Here is a 20,195-nt window from a genome sequence, read left to right as displayed (position 1 = left end):
AGCTGAACTGTAGTTTACAGAATTCTTCGACTTGCTCGACTATGCAATGATTGATTCGATTGCCGTAAGGTCTCCAATCTGACCGATTGCGCGGCACTTCATAGCGACTCCGGACATCACAGCCTTTGACTACATGCGAAGGACAGCGCCACGTGTTCGATGGATAAACCTCTGGTGAGGCTATTTCGGGTAGTCTCTGCGTTGTAGGCGTAAGGTCGAGTTTGTGCGGCGATGTCCGGTCTATACGATCTGACGGGGAATCGATGTCATCCCAAACATGATACGAGGTGTTGGGGTTACGCCACAATTGCCACGCTGTGTTGTTTCGCCACACTGTGGGGTAGTCCTGCACCAGATAAACATTACCCACACCGGAGACGTAGTGGTTGTCGTACTGGGTAAAGCAATCCGACGTGCTGATATTCTTGTATCTCGGCATCGTGCCGTCCTTTCTTAAATCGACGACATCAGAAAGATTGGGCCGATATTTTTCCATCTCTAGCACCATTTCCTCGGTGATGTCTTTCGTGAGGTTCTTAAAATTAGACGTATCATACGGCGCTCCATGGAACCAATCATGTGTGATAGGAAGGACCGCGTAGTTGTTGGCCTGAAGTTTGGCGAAGACCACTGAATTGAAAAACAGGTGGAGTGGCACAGAGGTGCAGAGCAGTAGAAGCCAGACGGCTAATCTACTGCGTCCAATGTGTCTGAAGTTGCGCAAGTTTGGTACCCCGATGTGCAGCCATACTCGTTTCGCATGAGCCCGGTCAAGCTCCACCCTGTTGGGGGCGCTGAGGACCTGCATGCAATAGTTGCTTGCGCATAGCAATAGTGTGCTGAGGATGTTAACGAGTAGATGAATTCTGACGTTCAATCTTCTTGTCCGTCCACAGTTTCCAATGCTCAATGTTCCGATTGTCCCTTCAATGATGTTTTCAGGGTTCTTCCATACCCATATCGTAACGACGAGGTTAAAGATGGTGACTGTTATCGCTCCTACGAGCGACAGGACTGCTCCGGGTCGCCATCCTGTCAGAAATGGTCGCCTGGCCGGCCGCCGAGGCTGGAACACCGCGGATCGGGTTAAAAGCAAGAAGTCGTCGTCGTGCGATTCATTTCCAGTGCTCGTGGCAAAGCTCTCCAGTTTAGTTGAGCTAGTACGTGATTCATGAATAACATCAATGCTGTAGTCGCTGTTTTGTTCGTCCGTGGGCTCCCTACGCTGGTTAGCAGCAGTTCCAATGTTGCAATGACGTCATAGCCACGCGCCTAACTCTTACCTTCCAGATAGCTTGCTTCCCACAGAGTCGACACTCACGCTCGATTGCTCTTCCCTATATGGAATTTCATACATCGCATGTGGATAGCGCATTTTATGTTGCATTGGGATGGCATAGCAAAGCATCTGAACGCCTATGGGGTTTTAAGTGATACCTACCTACCTATGATCTTATCTCGGACCTGAAACTCCGCCACACATACCACTTCCCGCTCGAACTGCGCCCCCGCCGCGCCAGACATTCGCCAGGTAGGGAAATGCATCTCGAGCATTCGCCGCGTGTTGGGTCGTGGGGGCCGAGATGAAGCGAGCGGACCGCATCTTGGTTCATGCCCAGCTGTGGTCTGCCTAGGGACTTAGGTAGAGTGCCTATCCTGCAACGCCAATGTTCTGCTCAGCCCCATCTTCTGAATATATCCCCGTGCTTACTGTACTGCTATCCTCACCGGTCGCTGCAAACGCGTGGGAATGAAAGGGGGATTAACGTTCACCACGTGTCACCAACACCAGCGCACTCACCAACATGACACTCTCATGTGTGGAGGTTTACCGTTCTCTTTTGTCGCAGGCAAAGTGGAGTATCTCCTTCGGTTGCATACGCATGCTTCATCACTGGCCATAGATGAGATGCGTTCTGAATACTGCCCAGGTGATCTACCTTCCGAGATGTCAATGGATGTGTGTGACGTCAGAGGGCGCAATACCACGTGTCAGCCTTGCGAGTTACCTATGTAAGTGCAACAAGCGGATTTTCCATGCGACTGCACATGCCAAAGATACAGTTTGTTCTATTCGGTGTACCAGATGCCTCGTACGAGGCATTGGCCCGTCCGGTACGGTACCTAGGTAGCTAAGCGAGGAGCTGGATAGACCAATTGGGTTAGCCTCGGCTTTTCGCTCGTGGCATTATGTTTACTGATCTTGCTTGTGTGATCTTGTTGACTCGCGAGAGACTTTAGGTGTGTACGTTGGTGGGTTGGTAAGTCAATAACGGTAGTTTACTGATCTTGCTAAGAAACGTGCTGCAAACATCGAACCAAGTAAGAATGTGATTGAAAGAGGGCAGTTGCGGTTTGTAAGACAAGTAATCCACCATGCGTGTTGCTTAAATATCAGGCGCTGTACTCCCACTTCCATCCAGACAGGAACGGCACCGGAATCAGCAACTAGTCTATAACCTCTTCTACTATCCCCTTCAGCTCATCCCACCGATTACGCGGTAAGAAACTCTCCTTGAAGCTTTGGCGGCCTCAGGTGCTAACATTGAAGTGTCAGAAGCCATGGCTCAAGAATCCGTCCTTCTTACCGGTGCCACTGGCAATGTTGGTGCAATCACCCTTGAGCACTTGCTCCGTGCGAACCACAAAGTCAACATAGTCATTCGAAAGACGTCCGCTATCGCGTTCTTCGAGTCCAAATTTGCCGACGCCGTCAAGTCCGGTCTACTAACGTTCACTGTCATCTCGGACATGACTGTTGCTGGAGCCTTTGATGGGCCTTCTTCATCCGCGACAGCCATCGTACATCTCGCAACTCCCCTTGCAGGCCCTGGAAGTGATCTCGTAAAAGAGATGATCGAGCCGACGTGGACCATTGACGAGAACATTCTGGAAGCGGCCAAGAAGAGCAAAATCGTCAAGAGAGTTGTCATCTGCGGATCAATTGTGCAAACCGTGCTTCTGTCCGATTTCTTTAATCCCAATATCGTCATTTCGGAGAAGAACTTCAACCCCATCACTTTTGAGGAGGCCAAGAACGACCCCCTGTCTGCGTATGTATTTGCAAAGACCGACGCGGAGCACAAGACATGGTCATGGGTGGAAACGAATCGACCAGACTTCGATGTGGTAATGCTACTGCCGCCCTTGATCGCGGGACGAAGCCCACAACCAGGATACAAGCCTATCGCGAATGGTCCGGGAGGCAACTCAGCTGTGTATACCGCGCTGTTGGCTGGAGATGGCGTTCAAGGTGTTGACAACATCCTTCCCTTCGTGCTGTGAGTATCTTTCCAGGTCCTTGAGCTCCGGGAGTCAGCCAGCCGGTTTGGTCTGCCCTTGCGGAGCTCTAGTACACTCAACTAGTACTTACTTTGCAATTTGCTGACAAAACTCCAGAAACACTGACGACGTGGCCAAATCCCACGTCACCGCCCTTGATCGGAACAAAGTCCCTGGCAACGAACGCTATCTGTTAGTTTCGCCCGAGATCATGGACTTGCGAGCAATTGCAGTCGATCTCCGTGCCGAATCTCCCGAGTTGGCCAAGCGGATTCCTGCACTTCAGCCTAATCTCGAGCGAAGGGGACCGGAGAAATTTGCGAAAATTGACACTTCGAAGTCGGAGGCTGTCTTTGGAACCCAGTGGAAGAGTGGCCATGACACCATCAAAGAGGTAGTCTTGGATGTGGTGAAATGGGAGAAGGAGAACAATGTGAACTAGAGAATTATACCACATGTTTGATCTTATGTTGCGGTTGGAATACTATCTGATTCATCTTCATGACCTGAACCGTCTTCTCAGCATCGTTTTTCTGGTTGATGCAGAGTGCATCTACCCACAACGCCACATGCCTATCCTGTGCTCTCAGCCGTTTCAGAGCACTATACAGATTTGGTCGCACATAATGACGATTTGCATAAAGCTTCTTCTGAGCACTAAGTACCGCGGCCGTGAAATCTTTTATGGGCTCCGTGGCCTATTCGTCGTTGATGATGATGCTGTGCAAGTCCTCGCCTTCGCCCCAGTGATACGAAAGAGCTTCGTAGCAATAATCATCGTTCCCAAGTTGATCTTCATCAACGACCTGTAGGATTGCGTTGATGTCGTCATCTTCTTGTCCTGGCTTGACGATAAGCAAGCGGACCTGCTTAGACCCAATGGATGAGTATTCGTATGTGTCTTCGAGCTTTTTGAGGGCGTTCAACATTCGCGACTTCGTCTTAGTGGGCTTCTCACTACCAGCAGGGTTTCGAATGCCTTGGTTCTCTTTGCTCTTGACTGCAGTCGGCTGAATCCTCTGATACCGCGTCAATTTTGGCACAAAGGTCCCGACCTTTTGTGGTGGATAGGAGGCTTTTGCTTCACCGATGCCGGACGCTTTCGGAGCAAAGATAGCCGATAGTCGCGAGTCATGGCGATTTAGTCCTGGTCGTTGGTGCGTATCGCGTGGTTCGCGGGAGTCTGATGCTTTGTTTGGAGTCTAGGGCAGTCAGATATCGATGAGACATCGGGAACTAGCGATATGAAGGCGAAATCAGCTCACCTGATAAGCTGTCTCATTGTCTTGTTCGTCCGCGCCCGCCATCATGTCCACATGGTCTGGAGAATCATCATCCAGCTTGGAACGCTTGTGTGCTTTTTAATTGCTGTTCGTTTTACCACCATCATGGACTCTTTTGTTAGACGGTGTCATTCTTAGAGAATGCGTATTCGCTCGTGCAAAAGATGTGGATCCAGGTCATGCCAGGTACCGTGAGCGGAGCAGGATCTCAACAGATATTATGCATTTGCAAGCTTGTCAGAGGGCGAGGCACACGGGATGGTGGTGTGGGGCTGATTGGATATCGTTGCAGCTCCCCAATCCCTCGCTTCACCAGACGAGGGTGGCCTCTCAGTTGCTGCATACCCGCGTCGGATGTAGTCTGCTCAGCGAAAGTCAAAGTTGTTACCCAGTGCAGCATAATCACCTGTCCACAATCTAGCTGGATACTTTCCAGGCTCTGCGCATGTCCATGACAGGATTCCGGTCGTGACATTCCATCTTTTGGCTCTGCGCGCACGTAGCTATAAGGTCTGATCGGCTCTCGAGCATCTGCCGGCCTGTAGGTGATGTATAAAAGTCATGCATGTGGCGGCATGATTACCAGAGCTTTCCTCTTTCCGAGGTCATATCGAACTGAGCCAGCTGATGAATCCATGCCCAGGTGGCGTTGATCCTGAGTTTATCAGGCCCGTTCTGTTCCAAGAGGCTTATCGAAACCGACTGGGCAATGCAATCTTTCAGCCATGCAGGCGGTAGCTGGGAAGATGACTGCGACCTTTCAGTCTTGGCGGCAAAGTACTTACTGTATGTGAGCGAGACCAATTATGATAGCATAACTCGAAAGATTAGCTAGACGAAGGTGTATCCCATGGACCGTACGAATTGCGTGCAGTTGACAGGCCCGTCTTTGCAAGGTGTGTGTGTTCGCGATACGTAGGTGGGTGGATGCGGAATGGCCCCCGCAGATGTGGGTAATTGCGATCTGCATCGTGCGCTTGGGCTTCTTTCGCGTCTCTCGTCTTCGCGGGCAGCCAGCCTACTAACACTTTCTGCTCATTTCAACTTATTGCGTGCTTGATAACGCATCCACCAGCCTGCGCAAACGATGCGCGAGGTCATACAAGCCTCGTTGTGTGTTCAGCGTTGGATCGCTGATAGGTGTGCAACTGCTGTACCTGGTTTGCCGAGGGCTTTCAGCACTCGATGACGGAACGGCCGTCCCATGCATATTCCACTACGCGCGCCTGGCGCGTTGGCAGTGTCGGCGATGCAAGTACTGCAGCCTAAGGCTCTTTCAGCCTTGGTGTCTATGGCAAGAAAGTGTCTTTCTGATATTATGCCTCGCTCAGCCTGGAGGTTATCACGTTGTTGGACTGCGCCACAACAGGTGCAACGCCACCGAGCTCATATAGGCCTTCCGTGATCGTCGCTGAGCAAAGCATTGCCATTGAACGACTATGGACCCTCTCAGCGTCACCGCAAACGTGATCACGGTATTGCAGGTCGCCAACTCCATTATAACAATATGCTACGAAGTCCGTTCAGTTCTCAAGCAGAGTCCTTGGTCCCTCACCAGAACCATCGACGAGATAAGAGACCTTCGAAATGTGTTGGAGAGCTTAGAACAGGTCTGCCGCGCGCTCGACACATCAAAAGAGTCCGACACAGCACGTTTCCGCACATTCCAACTACTATGCGAGTCCGAGACCAGCCCATTGAGTCGCTGCCTCCAGGAGCTATCGGATCTAGAGAAGAAGATCAACTCCGGCAAGCAGACCCCTGGAAGGTCAACTCTGTTGGCGAAAGCGCGAGTGTTCACCCAGGTTATGGGTTGGCAGCTCAAAGAAGGTGACGCGAAAGTATGTCTAGAAAGAATAGAGCGGTGCAAAAGCACTATACTTTTGGCGTTGACGGCAGATGAGACGTAGGCTGCCCCCGCTTCATCGCTCGTCTCACTCTCAGCTTATCAACCCTTGTAGAGCTCTGCTCCTTGACATCAGGAAGATGACCATCTCTCTGAACGAGACCACAGCCCATGTGCATTGCAATGTTTCCAAGCTCCTCACTAGGATTGAGAGCGCAGAACTAGGTATGTCTCTTTATAACGTGCAACTTTCAGCAGCTGATGCGCACAGATGATCGATCCCGAGCTCTTACACATTGGCTTTCTCCAGTGACGCCGTGGGAGAGCCATGAAGCAGCCGCTTCTGCAAGGAAATCTGGAACAGGCGGCTGGTTCATCGAGTCGAAGGTGTTTCAAGCCTGGGCTGTCTCCGGAAATGCTGGACTATGGCTGAGCGGCTTTCGTATGTAACATCGTGACATCAGAAGTGGCCGTGCTGACATCTTCGCTTAGCTGGGTCTGGCAAAACTATCCTTTTGTGAGTATGTGTTGAACTCTGGAGTATGCAACATCTAACTTGACCGAAGCGCAAACGTCATCCAGTCTCTCGAGAGTTTATTGCCTTCTTTGCCGCAACCCACGCTGGCGGCGTTCTTCTATTGCGACTTCCGCAAGGCCGAGGCACATGACCCCACTAATATTCTAGGCTCTTTGGTCGCGCAGATATGTTCCCAAACCGGAGCCAGCTACGACGAGTTAGAAGCTGCTTTTGATCATAGTCGCCATTCGAACAAACGGCCATCCATGGCCTTGCTGAGAGATATGCTATGTTTGCTTTCCGCGTCGAGAAGAATCATCTTGCTGGTCGATGCGATTGACGAATGCGTTCAGCGGAAGGAGTTATTGTCATCCTTGGCTTACCTCCAGAGCCTGGGAAAAAATATCAGCATCTTTCTTACGAGTCGGAATGAGCTCGATATCCAGGATGCACTGGCTTCATTCGAGCTCATTCAGATGGAAGGCTGGACAAGAGAGGTCGATGAAGACATCAAAACGTATATCGACCACAGACTACAAACTGATCGAAGTTTGTTACGACTGAAACCATCTGTGAGGGATGAGATTAGTGTATGTTTACATGAAAGATCTTGTGGAATGTAAGTGCCTATTTCATGAACTTGCGTCACATGATGGTAACACTACAGGTTTCGATTGGTTCAGTGCAGTCTTGATCAAGTATCTGCGCTTCGTACCGTCCGCGATATCCGGACCACTCTCCAGCACCTCCCACAGGAGCTCGGACAGATTTACGAAAGCATACTAATGAGAGTTTCCGCCGCTGATACACCCATCGTTCGCAAAGTTCTACTCTGGCTCTCCTTCACGGTGTTGCCAGTCACACTAGAGGAGCTTCATTCTGCTATCGCTATTGAACATGACTGCGAAGAGCTGGATGAAGACTCGTGCCTAAGCAGCGCAGAAGAAATAATTGCTGTTTGTGGCAGTCTGATCACAGTCTCAACGAATGGGCCAGGCCATGTCCGTCTCGCTCACCTTTCTGTGAAAGACTATCTGCTTTCAGAAGACATTCGCAACGGCCCCGCGGCAGCCTTTGCGCTAAATCGAACAGCAAGCTATCGCGAACTTGCGTTAGACTGCCTAACCTATCTCTCTTTCCGGAGCTTCCAGAGCGGCCCTTCAACATCTGGGGACGAATTCGCTGCACGTTTGGCAAACTACCCTTTCCTACGCCATGCGACCACATCCTGGACATACTATCTACGGGCAGCTGAAACTCCAGAAAAGGCGTCAATTCAACATGACGAGAAGGTTCTTGCGTTCTTTTCTCCGTCCAATCACGAAGCGTTCATGTCCTGGATCCAAACTTTGAACGCCGGGTCTTCCTCGGCTGGCAGCAGTTGGTCTTCGTATCCAAAGCATGCAACCGCTTTGTACTATGCAGCATCTTTCGGGTTACTCCACGTCTGTCAGCATATTATCCACCAAGGGGGAGACTTGAACGTCCCAGGAAGTCGATACGGAGGTACCGCGCTGCATGGAGCTGTGTGTCGTGACCAACTGTCGGTCATTCGCGCATTATTAGAAGCGGGTGCGGACGTCAACAAGTGCGATTTTGACAATGTTAGTCCACTGCATACTGCTTCAGCAGAAGGCTATGTGGACTGTGTCAAGCTGCTGCTCCATTATGGGGCGAACAAAGATGCGCTTGACAGGGGTGGAGAGAAGCCCATTGATTGGGCTAGGAATGCGGAGCAAATTGACTGTCGGGATGTACTCGATGCAAATCTTGTAGAGATTGCAGAGCCCGTAGCTGGTGCGGATGAGGCGAAGATGTGGACTGGATGGAAGGGGACGTACGTTCCTGTTTGGTCGTCGCGAGTATAATGTCTCCGCTGCGCAAAACCCTAGATAGGCCATCTCGAATCATACTTGAAGTGTCGCTTGCGAGATCATCGCTATTGGTCGTTTCTTTTGGTCATGAAGCGGACGGAGAAATCGTGATATTTTGATAAATGCATATTATGCGAGAGCCTTTTGAAACGCGTCACTCAGGCTGCGTATCACATTTGGTCATAAACCACATGAAACTCCTTTTGCACCCTCACACCCCCTAGCGAGCCTGCGATGTCTTCTCTAGTCAAGCCCTCCCTAGAGCTCGATAACGATGTTGCTGCTGATCGACTCTGCTCCATATTCCTGTGTGTAGCGTCGTCCTTCCCGGAGTATACGATTGTGAATAGCTCAATGCCGTGCTGATGACGAAGAGGCTCTTCCGAGATGCTAGGCGTTCTGTTGATACTCCCGGTGAAACGGCTGCATAATGAGTTCCAAGCTTTATCGGAGGTCCGCCCCACTTTCAAGTCGTCCTGAGTGGTTTTGGCGGCGCTGCTTCTACCCTTGGAAGTCGTCCGTATACCACCCCGACTTGCTCCCATATGCGTGCTCATACCGCCGATTTGTAGATGCGAGAGGAAGGTCTGGATACGAGGTAGTGTAGCGTGATTGATCGAAAGGTGAACAACGATTTGATCCATTACGGCCCATCTCAGTTGCGATCCTGGGATGTGATTAGCGATATGCTCTGATGAGAACATGGCTCCTTACGTGTTTGATCCTCTAGCTGAAGAGCTTTGTGAATGACTACCATTCGTCCAATATCCACGACGCAAATGAGTAAACGCGATCCGAACAGCCAAAATACAATGGATTTGGTATGGGATTTCATTTGAACACCCCGGATAAGTGGGAAGATCCAGAAAGCAAGCACAGTGTCGCTTAATATGTTAAAGATCGTGATCGGATAGTACACGTTGCCATGTGTAGAGCAAGTCTTCGGACTAAGTATCCAAGGTTGTGGTAGCTGGCATTGGAAGGCGATCAGAAAGAGAGAGAGTAGTGTGTAGACAGCGACCATAGGTATAAGCCATCTGGTAGCTTGAGGCCCGACTTGTTTTGGAGCGATGCGTTGGAACAGAACAACGAGCGATAGCTTAGCGAGAGCGAGAGCAATGACGCCCGAGATTTGTGCGGTCCAAAAAAGCTATAAGTATGTGTTTAGTAAAGTCCGCAGCCCCTAATACAATTGTTTACCTTGAAGTAATGAGCCATTTGCTTGTCATCAAGCGTATCCTGGTGTCTGCCCAGGCCTGCTCGGACGCAGAAGTGAGACAGGATGGACGTGAAGACACCAAAACACTGAGCTTGATTAGCAAAGTGAGTACAGGAAGTTGAGACATGAATTCTTACAAGTCCTGCACCAAACACGATGTCATCAGACTCGAGCTGATGGAACTTTTGCCGCCGCATTGCCATGCGGACAGTTGCGATGAGGATACTTGTAACTGGAAGAACGATGGAGACAATCGTGTTGATCGGGCCATGGTCTTCGGCCGTGAGTGCGGCTATGGGTTGAATAGTGCCAGCCATGATAGAGCGACGAAGCAGTGTTGGAGTTGGCACGACAGAAACGCTGACGTCTAAGATCACTCATACTAAATGTCCTTCTCCACGACCAGCTCACTGGGTTCGTTCATTCAGGCGTTCATTCGTGCATGCACGGCAGCAGCAAAATCCTTCTCGCTGATAGCCAACATAGGAGTTGGCGGGCAGTACCCTGCTCGCATAAAACAGGTGCCTATGATAAGAGAGTCGCCGCCGCTCTTAGGAGCCTCATCTCATACGCGACTATGAGGCGCAGTAGGAATGATATTGCTCAGAGCCCGTGCCGACTTCGATGATCACGTCAGAGAGACTTACAAGGGACATGGCGGTAGGCGGTGTCGCCTGCGAGATAATCCCTCGAGGCCTCATCTCTGTTCCTTCCTTTATACTGAATGATAGCTGTCAGAGGTCAATTAGCCGAGGCGTAAAGTATATGATGCTACTCAAAGCAAACTTACTGTATGGCTTGCACAAGAGTACCTAGGTATCATGGACGATGCAAAGGTCTCAATAAGGCCATAGATGCCCACTTACGCGGCCTACCAGGGTGGGCGTGATGGCGAAAGGCAGGTCGCATCGCTCGAGTGTGACTTGGGTGTGCGTCCACAGGAACCGATCGGCTGGGTGCCCGCCGCCGCGCACGGCCTGAAGCGAGGTTGATGAAAGCAGTAGAGTACCGTCAACGTGGGAAAAGATTGAACAGGTCTGCAGCCTCCATTAATATCCATGAGTGAGAACATGCGAAGTAGGCGACCAGACTTCGATGTAGACTCCAAACCTGTTCATGTACACATCCTTAATTCCTTGCGATGCGAGAAGTGATGAATGAAGCTCGAGCGCGAAGCCCGGAAGGGAGGTGGAGTGATGATTGAAGCGACGGCGAAGAGCGGTTAGCGGTAATACTGCGCCAAGACCCCAATGAGGTTAAAGGCCCGGGCTAATTTCCATCAAGACCTCGGGAGGGTCAGGCCCGTGCCGTTGCTGTTTCCCCACCCGCACGGCAATGCTTCTTTTACGCCGCCTCAGATCCGAAGAAGACAAAGAGCTGCGAGCTGCAGCTACTAACGCCATTTGATAATGAGATTCCGTGTCTGTCGACAGGCGAGCTGCTGTACCGCGCGCGCAAAAACACCATTCCTTCGATTTGTGCTCTGCTACCTAGGCATCTCTTCCACTGATAGAGTGCGATTGTTGAGCCTCAATAGTACCTAGGTACTATCGGCTAGCAATCTATATTTTGCAAGGAGAGGATGGGGAGGGGTGTTAAGAGGAGACCAGGAAGTAAAGAACCCTGTCAATGCACATCCAAGGTAACATTCGAACGCAGCTTCCAACCCCCCAACGAACTGTTTTAGACACCTCGCGTCGATGCAGACTTGCGGCGTAGGCATCCTACGATCCCCACTGTCTCTTTGGCGACTGGCTAGGTCTGCTTCTGGAGCTTGACTACATGAGTCAAGTTGGAATCCTGAGATACGCCCGGGCATGGGACGTAAACAGGAAGTATACTGCAGCTCGCTTCGTAGATGTCAGGATCTATGCCGCTCAACAAGAGGTCGGCTCTAAAGATCGTCTGTGGTCAGCCCCAGGATAAAACCTCCGAACCCCATGTCCAGTGAAATCCCTTACCACTCACAATGCTTCGTACTTTCACGGTTTCCCACGACCACGACGCATCTTTACGACCCTCTCCTCGTTCCATCGATATGAACAAGGATGAGGCGCTTGTCACGACGACCGTTCCAGATTATCACGATGGACTACGGGAGAAGACGGAGAAACCCAAGGATGACACTCTCCCCTCTGGTTCCTCAAGTAGTGGCGGGTTCCAAGTAAGTCCCACCAATCCATTGCTCAAAGATTGGCCAGCTAATTTCTCTCAGCGCTACATAAACCAACTCGCCATCAACAACTTTGGCTTCACACTCCAAGTAGCATGGGAAGCTGTTGGCTTGTCATTCCAGCTTGCATGGCTCAATGGTGGCCCTGCCGCGCTTGTCTGGGGGTCTATGATCGCTGGCGTCGGCTCTACCCTCGTTGCTACAGCTTTGGGGGAGATGGCCTCCATGGACCCCACCGTAGGTGCACAGTACAGATGGTCGGCGCGCTTCGCTGCATTCGCTCCCGAATTCTGGGGGTTTATTCAGGGCTGGATCACAGTCATTGCCTGGATTTGCAGCTGCGCCGGCGCCTTCTCCTTCATGTCGAACACCTTATCCGGCTTGATTATCTTCAACAGTCCAAGCTACGAACCAAAGGCCTGGCACTCGACGGTGTTTCTGATCGCCTTCCTCATTGTTCCGCTGGTTCTCAACCTCTACTTGCGAAAGATCATCAACTATCTGGAAACGATCGGTGGCATTTTCCACGTTGTCTTCTTCGTTGCTATCGTTGCGACACTATGCACGCTTGCGAAGCGCAGTACACCCGAGTATGTCTTCATGACCTTGCACACAGACGCCGGTTGGGAAAACCCCGGTGTCGCATTCTCTATTGGCATGCTCGCTGTAGCATATCCCATCAGTAGTTTTGATGGTGTCCTCCACATGAGTAAGCTGCGCAACTCAACTTGACCTCCAATGCCAATGCTAATATACTCCACAGTCGAGGAGACTAAAGAACCTCGCAAGCGGGTACCCAAAGCTATGATCTTGGCAACTTCTCTGAACGCAATCATGATGATCGCCTTCTGTATCTGCTTGATGTTCTGCATTGGTGATGAAGAAGCCGTCGCGAAATCGATCTTGCCGATCACGGAGGTCTTCTACTCCGCGTAAGTGCACCACCTGAGAGGCGACACACGTCCAATACTAACATACTCCAAAAGCACAGGGTCTAAGGCAGCATCAACAGCAATGACGGTTTTGATGGGGCTTCAACTCATGGTTGGCAACTTTAACATCGTTGCATCTGTGGCTCGATTAGTCTGGCGATTCGCATCCGACAAAGGTCTTCCTTTCCACCATCACTTCACCTACGTGAGTCTTAACCATGCCCATATTGATCGAATCAAACTGACAAAGCTCTAGATTCATCCGACGCTCCAGGTTCCAATTCCCGCGCTCTTCCTAGTTGGCTTCATCTGCTGCCTTCTATCGCTCATCAACCTCGGTTCCGCAGCCGCCTTCAATTCGCTTATATCCCTACCAACCATCGCGCTATACGTATCATACCTCGTCCCAATCTCGCTATTCACGGCTCGTCAGCTTGCCGGTAAACATCCGAAGTACGGGCCCTTTCAATTGGGCAGATGGAGCATTCCGATCAAGCTCTGCGCTATCGTCTACTTGGTATACGTCATCATCTTTGTATCGTTCCCAGCATCAAGACCGGTGACAAGCTTGACAATGAACTATGCGCCACCGATTCTTATCGGATTCATGGTCATTGCGATGGTGGATTGGTTTGTTAGGGGTCGCAAGAAGTTTGAGGTACCTACAGCTGCACTCGAACATGGAGAGGATGAGAGGCAGTAGGTATGCATGTTAGAGGCTGTATGGTAACATAGAATCAAAATTTGGCTCTGCTAGTAGGCGAAACCCGTTCTATTAGTAACGTCTAATCGATATTGACTCCTGAACGCCTTCGCAATGCCATACATCTCTCGTGAGCCCTTCGCTAGCTTGCTGCACTTCATCAGCATGCCGTTCTGCAGTGGAAATCAGCTACATTCTCACTCCTGTCTGAGCCAAAGAGACATTCCAGCCCACACGTCGGCCAAGCTGCAGCTCTAAACAAAGTAGGAGAACACCATCGCCACCAAACCCAGAGCGAGAGCACTAGGTGCAGCTCCCGCCATAGAAGCACCAGAAGCCTCAGGAACGTTGTTTGTAGCCGCACCGCCCATGTACCACGACCCGATATCCGTCAACTCGCCGTCCTGAGTCAGCATCGCAGCGTTCGCGCCCACGTTGCTGACATCCGATCGGAAAGCGCCGAAGTAGGAGTAGTGTGTGATGTTCCTGATACAGCATTAGCCAACATTATCACTGCCAAAAGCCACATGGGACGAATACTTACGGCCAACTATCAAAGCTCTGCGCGCTCATGTTATAGAAACTCTGCGTCTCCTCAAGCGGCTGATTCGGGTACCCATACTCCGTGACCCACACTGTCATATTCGGCCACATCGTCGTAACGCGTCCAATATGGCTCATCATACCCTCGAAGTTGCCATACCAGTGCACAGGGATGAAGTCGGGGTTACATCCGCCATCGCACTCGTTAAAGAAGTTCTCCAGCCACTGCCATCCGGACTCTGCGCCTGTGACACCCGGTGCGCCTAGCTTGATGCCGAGTTCCTTGAGGGGCTCAATTTCGGCTTTCCAGCGTGCGGCGGCGGTGGTGACGGCGAGGTTGGAACCGCCGGTGCTGTGGCCGCCGTCGGGTTCGTTGAAGCCGAGGACGGCGGTTATGTTTGCTCCGTCTTTGATCTGCTGCTTTACGGAGTCGAGGAATGGGGTGCCGGTGTCGCTGTCAGAGGCGCCCCAGAGCATGGGGACGAATTGCATGTCTGCGTTATCTTTGTAGGCGGACGAGGGGTCTTTTTGGTAGTTGTAGTACCATGTTGGGGGAGAGGGGCCCGTTGTCCAGATCTTGTCGTCGTTGGGGTGGTCATCGGATGGGACGTAGACGAGGCCGCGTTTTGACGATGTTGAGGCCGTGGATTGTGCGGTTGTGGAGGTTGTGCTCGTGAGCAGCACCGTTGCGGCGCTGAGGAGCGCGGTTCGTCGCATCTTTGCTGTGAGGTTTGTGTGTTGAAGTGCGCTCGGGCGTAGCGATGTATGAAATCCGACTTTTTTTTGGAGGTGGATCTGGTTGTTCGGTACCAGCGATACGAAGATAGGCCGCAAAGGGGTCCGTTGCTGATTGTTTGGTCGCTGTGCGATTGGGTGTCGTTATTCAGGGACACCTCAAGATACCTCTTTGCTCGTCGCAATGGGCAAAGACAAAGTAGACAACAGGAGGCGATCAGGTAGGTAACGAAGCAAAAGTACCTTCCAGTAAAGTTCCAACTCTTCTAGCCAGCTCAGCCACGAAAAAATCCCAAAGTTGTCAGGAGAAACTTCGAAAACGAGTCGTTACGCAAGCCACAAAAGCGCCTTTGCAACCGGGCCAAGGCGAGACAATTAACAAGCCGGGTGTCGTACAAAAGTCCAGAAGTCCAGGAAAAGAGAACAGAAACCAACGATTAGCTACACAGCGAGGGCCTTTCTTCCCAAATAGATACACGTACGAGTCAAAAGATTGTTAGCTTCCAACGCCGTCAAACGTCACGAACTCAGGTACTTCAGAAAAAAGATGCCTAGGTGCGCTACCAGGCTGGAGATAACAATATAACCCCACCGCCCACCCACGCTACACCTGCACCATGGCTGTTAGCATCTATCGAAAAGAGATAAACCGGCATCTTGGGAGCCGGCTAGATTGCTGCCGCGCCGCTCAGAAAAGCGTAGTGGCGTCGTGCTAGGTAGGTTTTGGAACCTTTGGTGACGCCTGCCGTGACGCAGGTACAAGCGCCCCATAAGCCCGCGCCACCAAAGGGGACATAGCACGACCCAAAGTAAATTCTCGGGAGATCGACTTTGCCGGAGGCGTTCGGCGGGAAAAGCGTGGTTTTTAGGTGGGACGAGGGTGATGGAATGAGGATTTACATCGAGCGATCTGAGGGATCGGCAGGTACAAATCTGCGTCGGGCTGTTCAGAGTTTTGGGTCGTTCTCTTCGTTCAGATACTACATGTCGCAGCCCAGGCAAGGTACGTCGCTAGGATGTATTGGCTCAGGGGTGGCGCATGCGAAGTGTGTCCCAACATTTTGGGGCTGCAGCGAGTGTTCAGCTGGCCGGCTGGGTAGCTTTCTGCCTGCAGGGCTTATCGGCGGAAGTTGAGATCGCACGTGCTCTGGACGATTCTAGGCCAGGTGCCGCCGAGCCGCGTGTAGTAAGATCTCAAGACATGGCATTTTCTGGGCAGACAGCACTCACAACCACGCAGAGGTACATGAAACAGCGATATAACAGTTGGGTATTGGTATTTACATCTTTCGCTACATCCTAGTTCACATTGCCGTTCCCATTCCATTTCCAACTCCGCTCACTCCATCCCTTTTCCAACCTTCTTCTCCTTCACTCCACCTTGACGATATAGCAGAAAAGATAGTGGTATGTGTGCGCGAGCCCCAGGCTTACCGCTTTGCATGAGATTACAAGAGCTTGTATCAGATCTTTCTTTACACAAAAAAACTCGATGAACACAAGGAAAGATTCGTAAATACACAGACGTGAAGCGCAGGTATGGCCCGGTCCGTGTGCGGCAGATAGATGATGGTTTGACCGCTCTATGGTTTGTCAAGTGCGACCACCGCGATGCAGACATAGATACAAAACAAATAGGAGATTATGCCTAGATGGCGAGATGTTTCGCTTCTTTAGGTCTTCACTCTTGGATGACTCAAAAGGTCGTTGGCTTAGTAGGCATAGGGGCCAGGAGGGCCTCGTGGTTGTTGAGGCTGCCATGGGGCGTTGGCCACGTAGCCGGGTGGTTGGTGGAAGCCAACATCCGCCTCGCGCCCTGGACTGCTTTCGCGACTCAAGCTCCGCTCATGCGTTGCTGTGCGACCGAATGTGGATGCATCGGCGAGCAAGTGTCCTTGATCGTCACCGAATGAACGACCACCGGGACCGTTGTATGCGGTGTTCTGATCCGCGAGAGGAACGCGGTCGTAGCCGGCGGTGCGGGGACCGAACGGCGATGGAAGGGAGGTTCGCTTGTACTCTTGGGGGTCCATGAGTAGCGAGTTGCGTGCGTCGAGAGGAGTAAGGGTGTCGAGGTCACGAGCTTTCTCTGCAGGGGCTGTTAGATAGTGTTGACAAGCAGGGGGTGGAGAAGACTTACCAGCTGCCTTTCTCTTCTTACGGTGAGGGTTCTCCTTGCAGCAAATTATGATCGCGTTGACTGCAATGAGGATAGCAAGAACACCAGTGAGGGAAGCCTGCACAACGACGAGGACCAGACCGGTAACGGTCTTAGTGGTCTGGCTCATGCCAAGTTCTTCGACGAAGACCAAAATGCAGACGACCGACAAGACGCGAACGACCGAGATGGTAATGTTAATCCAGGTGCTAGACTTGAGCGTGTACGGACGAGCCCAGAGAAGCATGACAAGGAGAAGCGACTCGACGATGAGTTGACCGGCAGCCTGTGCGAGACCGTGGCCATCTGCTCCTGCGATAACGCAACCACGAGCGAACATGAAGATGATGGCCGGTACGAAGATCCACCAGTAGCTCTTCTTGTAGTTCTCGTAGAACATGCTGTACTTGCGCCAAATCTCCTTGTCCTCGTAAAGGGCGTCGGGCTTTCCCTCCATCTTCTTGAACTTGTCCGCAGTGCTCCAGATCTTCCAGGTGAAGAAGGCCAAAACTCCGGTGAATGCGGCCAGAGTAACACCAGCAAGTGTTTTGACAGCCCACGAGTCTCCGTTCTTGAATTGGTAGACACAGTAAAGAACCCAGATACCGTAGAGCAGGAGAATCAAGTTGGTGATGGTCTTAGCCAAAGTCCACCAGTATCGCTTGCGGAAGCTAGTCAGTTTCTTCGGGAAGCTGCCGAATAGTGCCCATGTTTCCAGAATGACCTTGAATAGAAGGATACCAACGGTGATTGCGGCGATGATGATGGCAAAGATGAGCAGAACCGTCATGAAGGCGTTACGGTCAGGAATAGTGTACTCCTGAATGAAGCCCTGCATGTCCTTCGCGTAGACAATGACCTTGTTGTCACCTCCCTCTTCGGCAGTATCGTTGACGTTCGTGTTCAATTCGTCGCGAGCGAACAGGACGTCAAAGCTGCGCTTGGTCAAGGTCATGTTCTGGTCCACGTGTACGAGGGTAGCGTTCTTGAGAAATTCGACACTGCTCTGGGTGAGGTTGCCGCCGGTGCTCTTACGGAAGTTGTCAATGGAGTGCTGCATTCCCTCCCAGTAGATGAGACCGGTGCTAAAGGCAAAGTTCTGGGACCAGCTGCGGTATACACCAGGGACGTCAGCGCTCATCATGCCGTTCAAAGCCATGGCCTGAAACCATCCGATGACATCGCCGAAGGTAGGACTGGATTGTGCCGCACCAGGGTGTCCAGCGCCAGCGAGCGATGCCAGACCAGTAACAGCTAAGGCAGCTCCAGCAATTCCAGCGGCGATGTATTGTACTCCTGCGGTGGAAAGTGATTGTCCGTTGCTGACTTGAGAGGTGATACAGGCCAGGTCCTTGCCTCCATCTTTGGCCTTGAGCTGCATCCTGGCTTGACTGTCGATGTCGGGAATGTTGAAAGCAATGCTGGGGATTTGGGACATGATGCTATCGGGGATGCTCTGCTCGCCCTGTGCGCCGAAAGTGCCCTTGGGAACTGCTACATGTTAGCTTGTACGTTATGCGCATATCGTCGCTGTGTGCGTACCTGGACATAGCTGGTCGACCTTGTATTCGCCATCGCAAGGGTCGAACTCTTTATTGTACAACTCTCTACCGTATGCGTTTACGGTGAGAATTGCCATGACCTTCTGCTCAACCTCGTTGGTGCCTGACACATCGAATTTGACCTTCTTAATGGAGCGGTCGAACTCGATATTCAGCTTGTTGACCTTGATGTCTCCTGTGCCTTCCAGACAGGAGCTGAAACCGTTGGTCTTGAGAATGTCGGCAGCCAGTACGCTCAGTGGCGCCGATGCCAGTAATATAAAAGGTGCGAGCATGGCCGAGTATGTCGCGTGGGGCCTCATTATCGGTGTTGTGCGCCCGGGGGCGTTCTCGAGGTGCGGGTGTCGACAGCGAGCGACGGTCGCAGCAGCGAAGGGTCGGGCGACGTCGGTATGCGCGGGTGGTTGCTGACAAAAGCGAGTGTTGCAAAAAAAACAAGCAGTAGATTAAACGGGGGTCGGCCGCAGGTTCAACCTTTCTCGTGCCTGATGGAAAGCGGTAAACAAAGGCAAGCGTCCAGAGGGAAGGCGCGTCGAGGGAGCGGCGAGCCAGGAAGAGGGTTTGGGGTCGAGTCGGCAGGTACGAGGGACGCAAAAGTGAAACGACTGACGAACGAGGGAGCGATGTGGTTGAAATGAGGACGAGGCGCTGAAGCCGGTAATCTGCCTCTCTTCTGAAACCGTGCGGCGACAGCCAAGGGGGTTCAATCCAATCAGGAAGGGACGCGCGGCGCTAGCCTCGATTAATCCCGCGATGGCGCAGTCGCTGGATCCGACGCTATCGAAGGATGATGGTTGTTGGGCCGCGTTCGAGAACACGATGGGATGCAGATGGGGTTGACGTTGGGGAGCTGTCAGGGACTCTTGCGCGAGCTGGGGAAGGAATGCTTTTTATCGCTGGGTCACCACCACTATCTGCTGCCACTGCGAGACACGCTGCCCTCACACGCCAATACACCACTACTGTCGTATACTGGCAGCTGAAGACTGCTGCCGTGCAAGGCGGGCCTATCAAACTACCCCGGTCCGCTCGAGACCGTTGCCGTCGCCAAGTCAACCATCGTGTCATCGATGCGGAGTCGCAGAACTGCCTGAAGCTTCAAGGCGTGCACAAAGAGCTTATCTCGCCATCATCATCTCTTGTGCACACAAAATCATAGGAGTTCATCATCATCAAATTCACTTTGGTAGCCTACGCCGATGACCCCATGGACGGCGCCAGCGTGGCTGTGCAACACCCCAGGGTGGTAAAAATAGATGCTCGGCCACTAGGTGAGAATTTGAACACTGCAGCTGCCCAAAGAGACCAAGTGCTGCATCGAGGGATGACGTTCCCTCGTATACTGTAGGCCCGAAATACTTTTGTTGT

At 51.8% G+C, this 20,195-nt stretch overlaps 4 protein-coding genes across 4 annotated transcripts; 2 read left to right on the top strand and 2 right to left on the bottom strand.

Annotated features, from left to right (window-relative positions):
• Positions 1-2,562: 2,562 nt before the first annotated feature.
• Positions 2,563-3,724, top strand: J4E88_009167 (uncharacterized protein; the record flags this gene model as incomplete). Its single annotated transcript, XM_049402772.1, has 2 exons — positions 2,563-3,281; positions 3,400-3,724. 2 exons carry the CDS (start codon positions 2,563-2,565, stop codon positions 3,722-3,724), a joined length of 1,044 nt encoding a protein of 347 aa, XP_049251627.1.
• An 8,335-nt stretch (positions 3,725-12,059) lies between these two features.
• Positions 12,060-13,829, top strand: J4E88_009166 (uncharacterized protein; the record flags this gene model as incomplete). The annotated part of the gene is made up of 5 exons (XM_049402771.1): positions 12,060-12,185; positions 12,237-12,903; positions 12,958-13,126; positions 13,181-13,331; positions 13,401-13,829. 5 exons carry the CDS (start codon positions 12,060-12,062, stop codon positions 13,827-13,829), a joined length of 1,542 nt encoding a protein of 513 aa, XP_049251626.1.
• A 254-nt stretch (positions 13,830-14,083) lies between these two features.
• On the bottom strand, positions 14,084-15,089 carry J4E88_009165 (uncharacterized protein; the record flags this gene model as incomplete). The annotated part of the gene is made up of 2 exons (XM_049402770.1): positions 14,084-14,315; positions 14,374-15,089. The coding sequence occupies 2 exons, from the start codon at positions 15,087-15,089 to the stop codon at positions 14,084-14,086; spliced, it is 948 nt and encodes a 315-aa protein (XP_049251625.1).
• A 1,730-nt stretch (positions 15,090-16,819) lies between these two features.
• Positions 16,820-19,102, bottom strand: J4E88_009164 (uncharacterized protein; the record flags this gene model as incomplete). Its single annotated transcript, XM_049402769.1, has 3 exons — positions 16,820-17,196; positions 17,248-18,756; positions 18,808-19,102. The coding sequence occupies 3 exons, from the start codon at positions 19,100-19,102 to the stop codon at positions 16,820-16,822; spliced, it is 2,181 nt and encodes a 726-aa protein (XP_049251624.1).
• Between the last annotated feature and the right edge of the window lie 1,093 nt (positions 19,103-20,195).

This window comes from Alternaria novae-zelandiae (assembly GCF_023758075.1).
Source record: "Alternaria novae-zelandiae strain BMP 2774 chromosome Unknown scaffold_22, whole genome shotgun sequence".
Taxonomy (NCBI): domain Eukaryota; kingdom Fungi; phylum Ascomycota; class Dothideomycetes; order Pleosporales; family Pleosporaceae; genus Alternaria; species Alternaria novae-zelandiae.
This window is presented reverse-complemented; position numbering and strand designations above follow the sequence as displayed.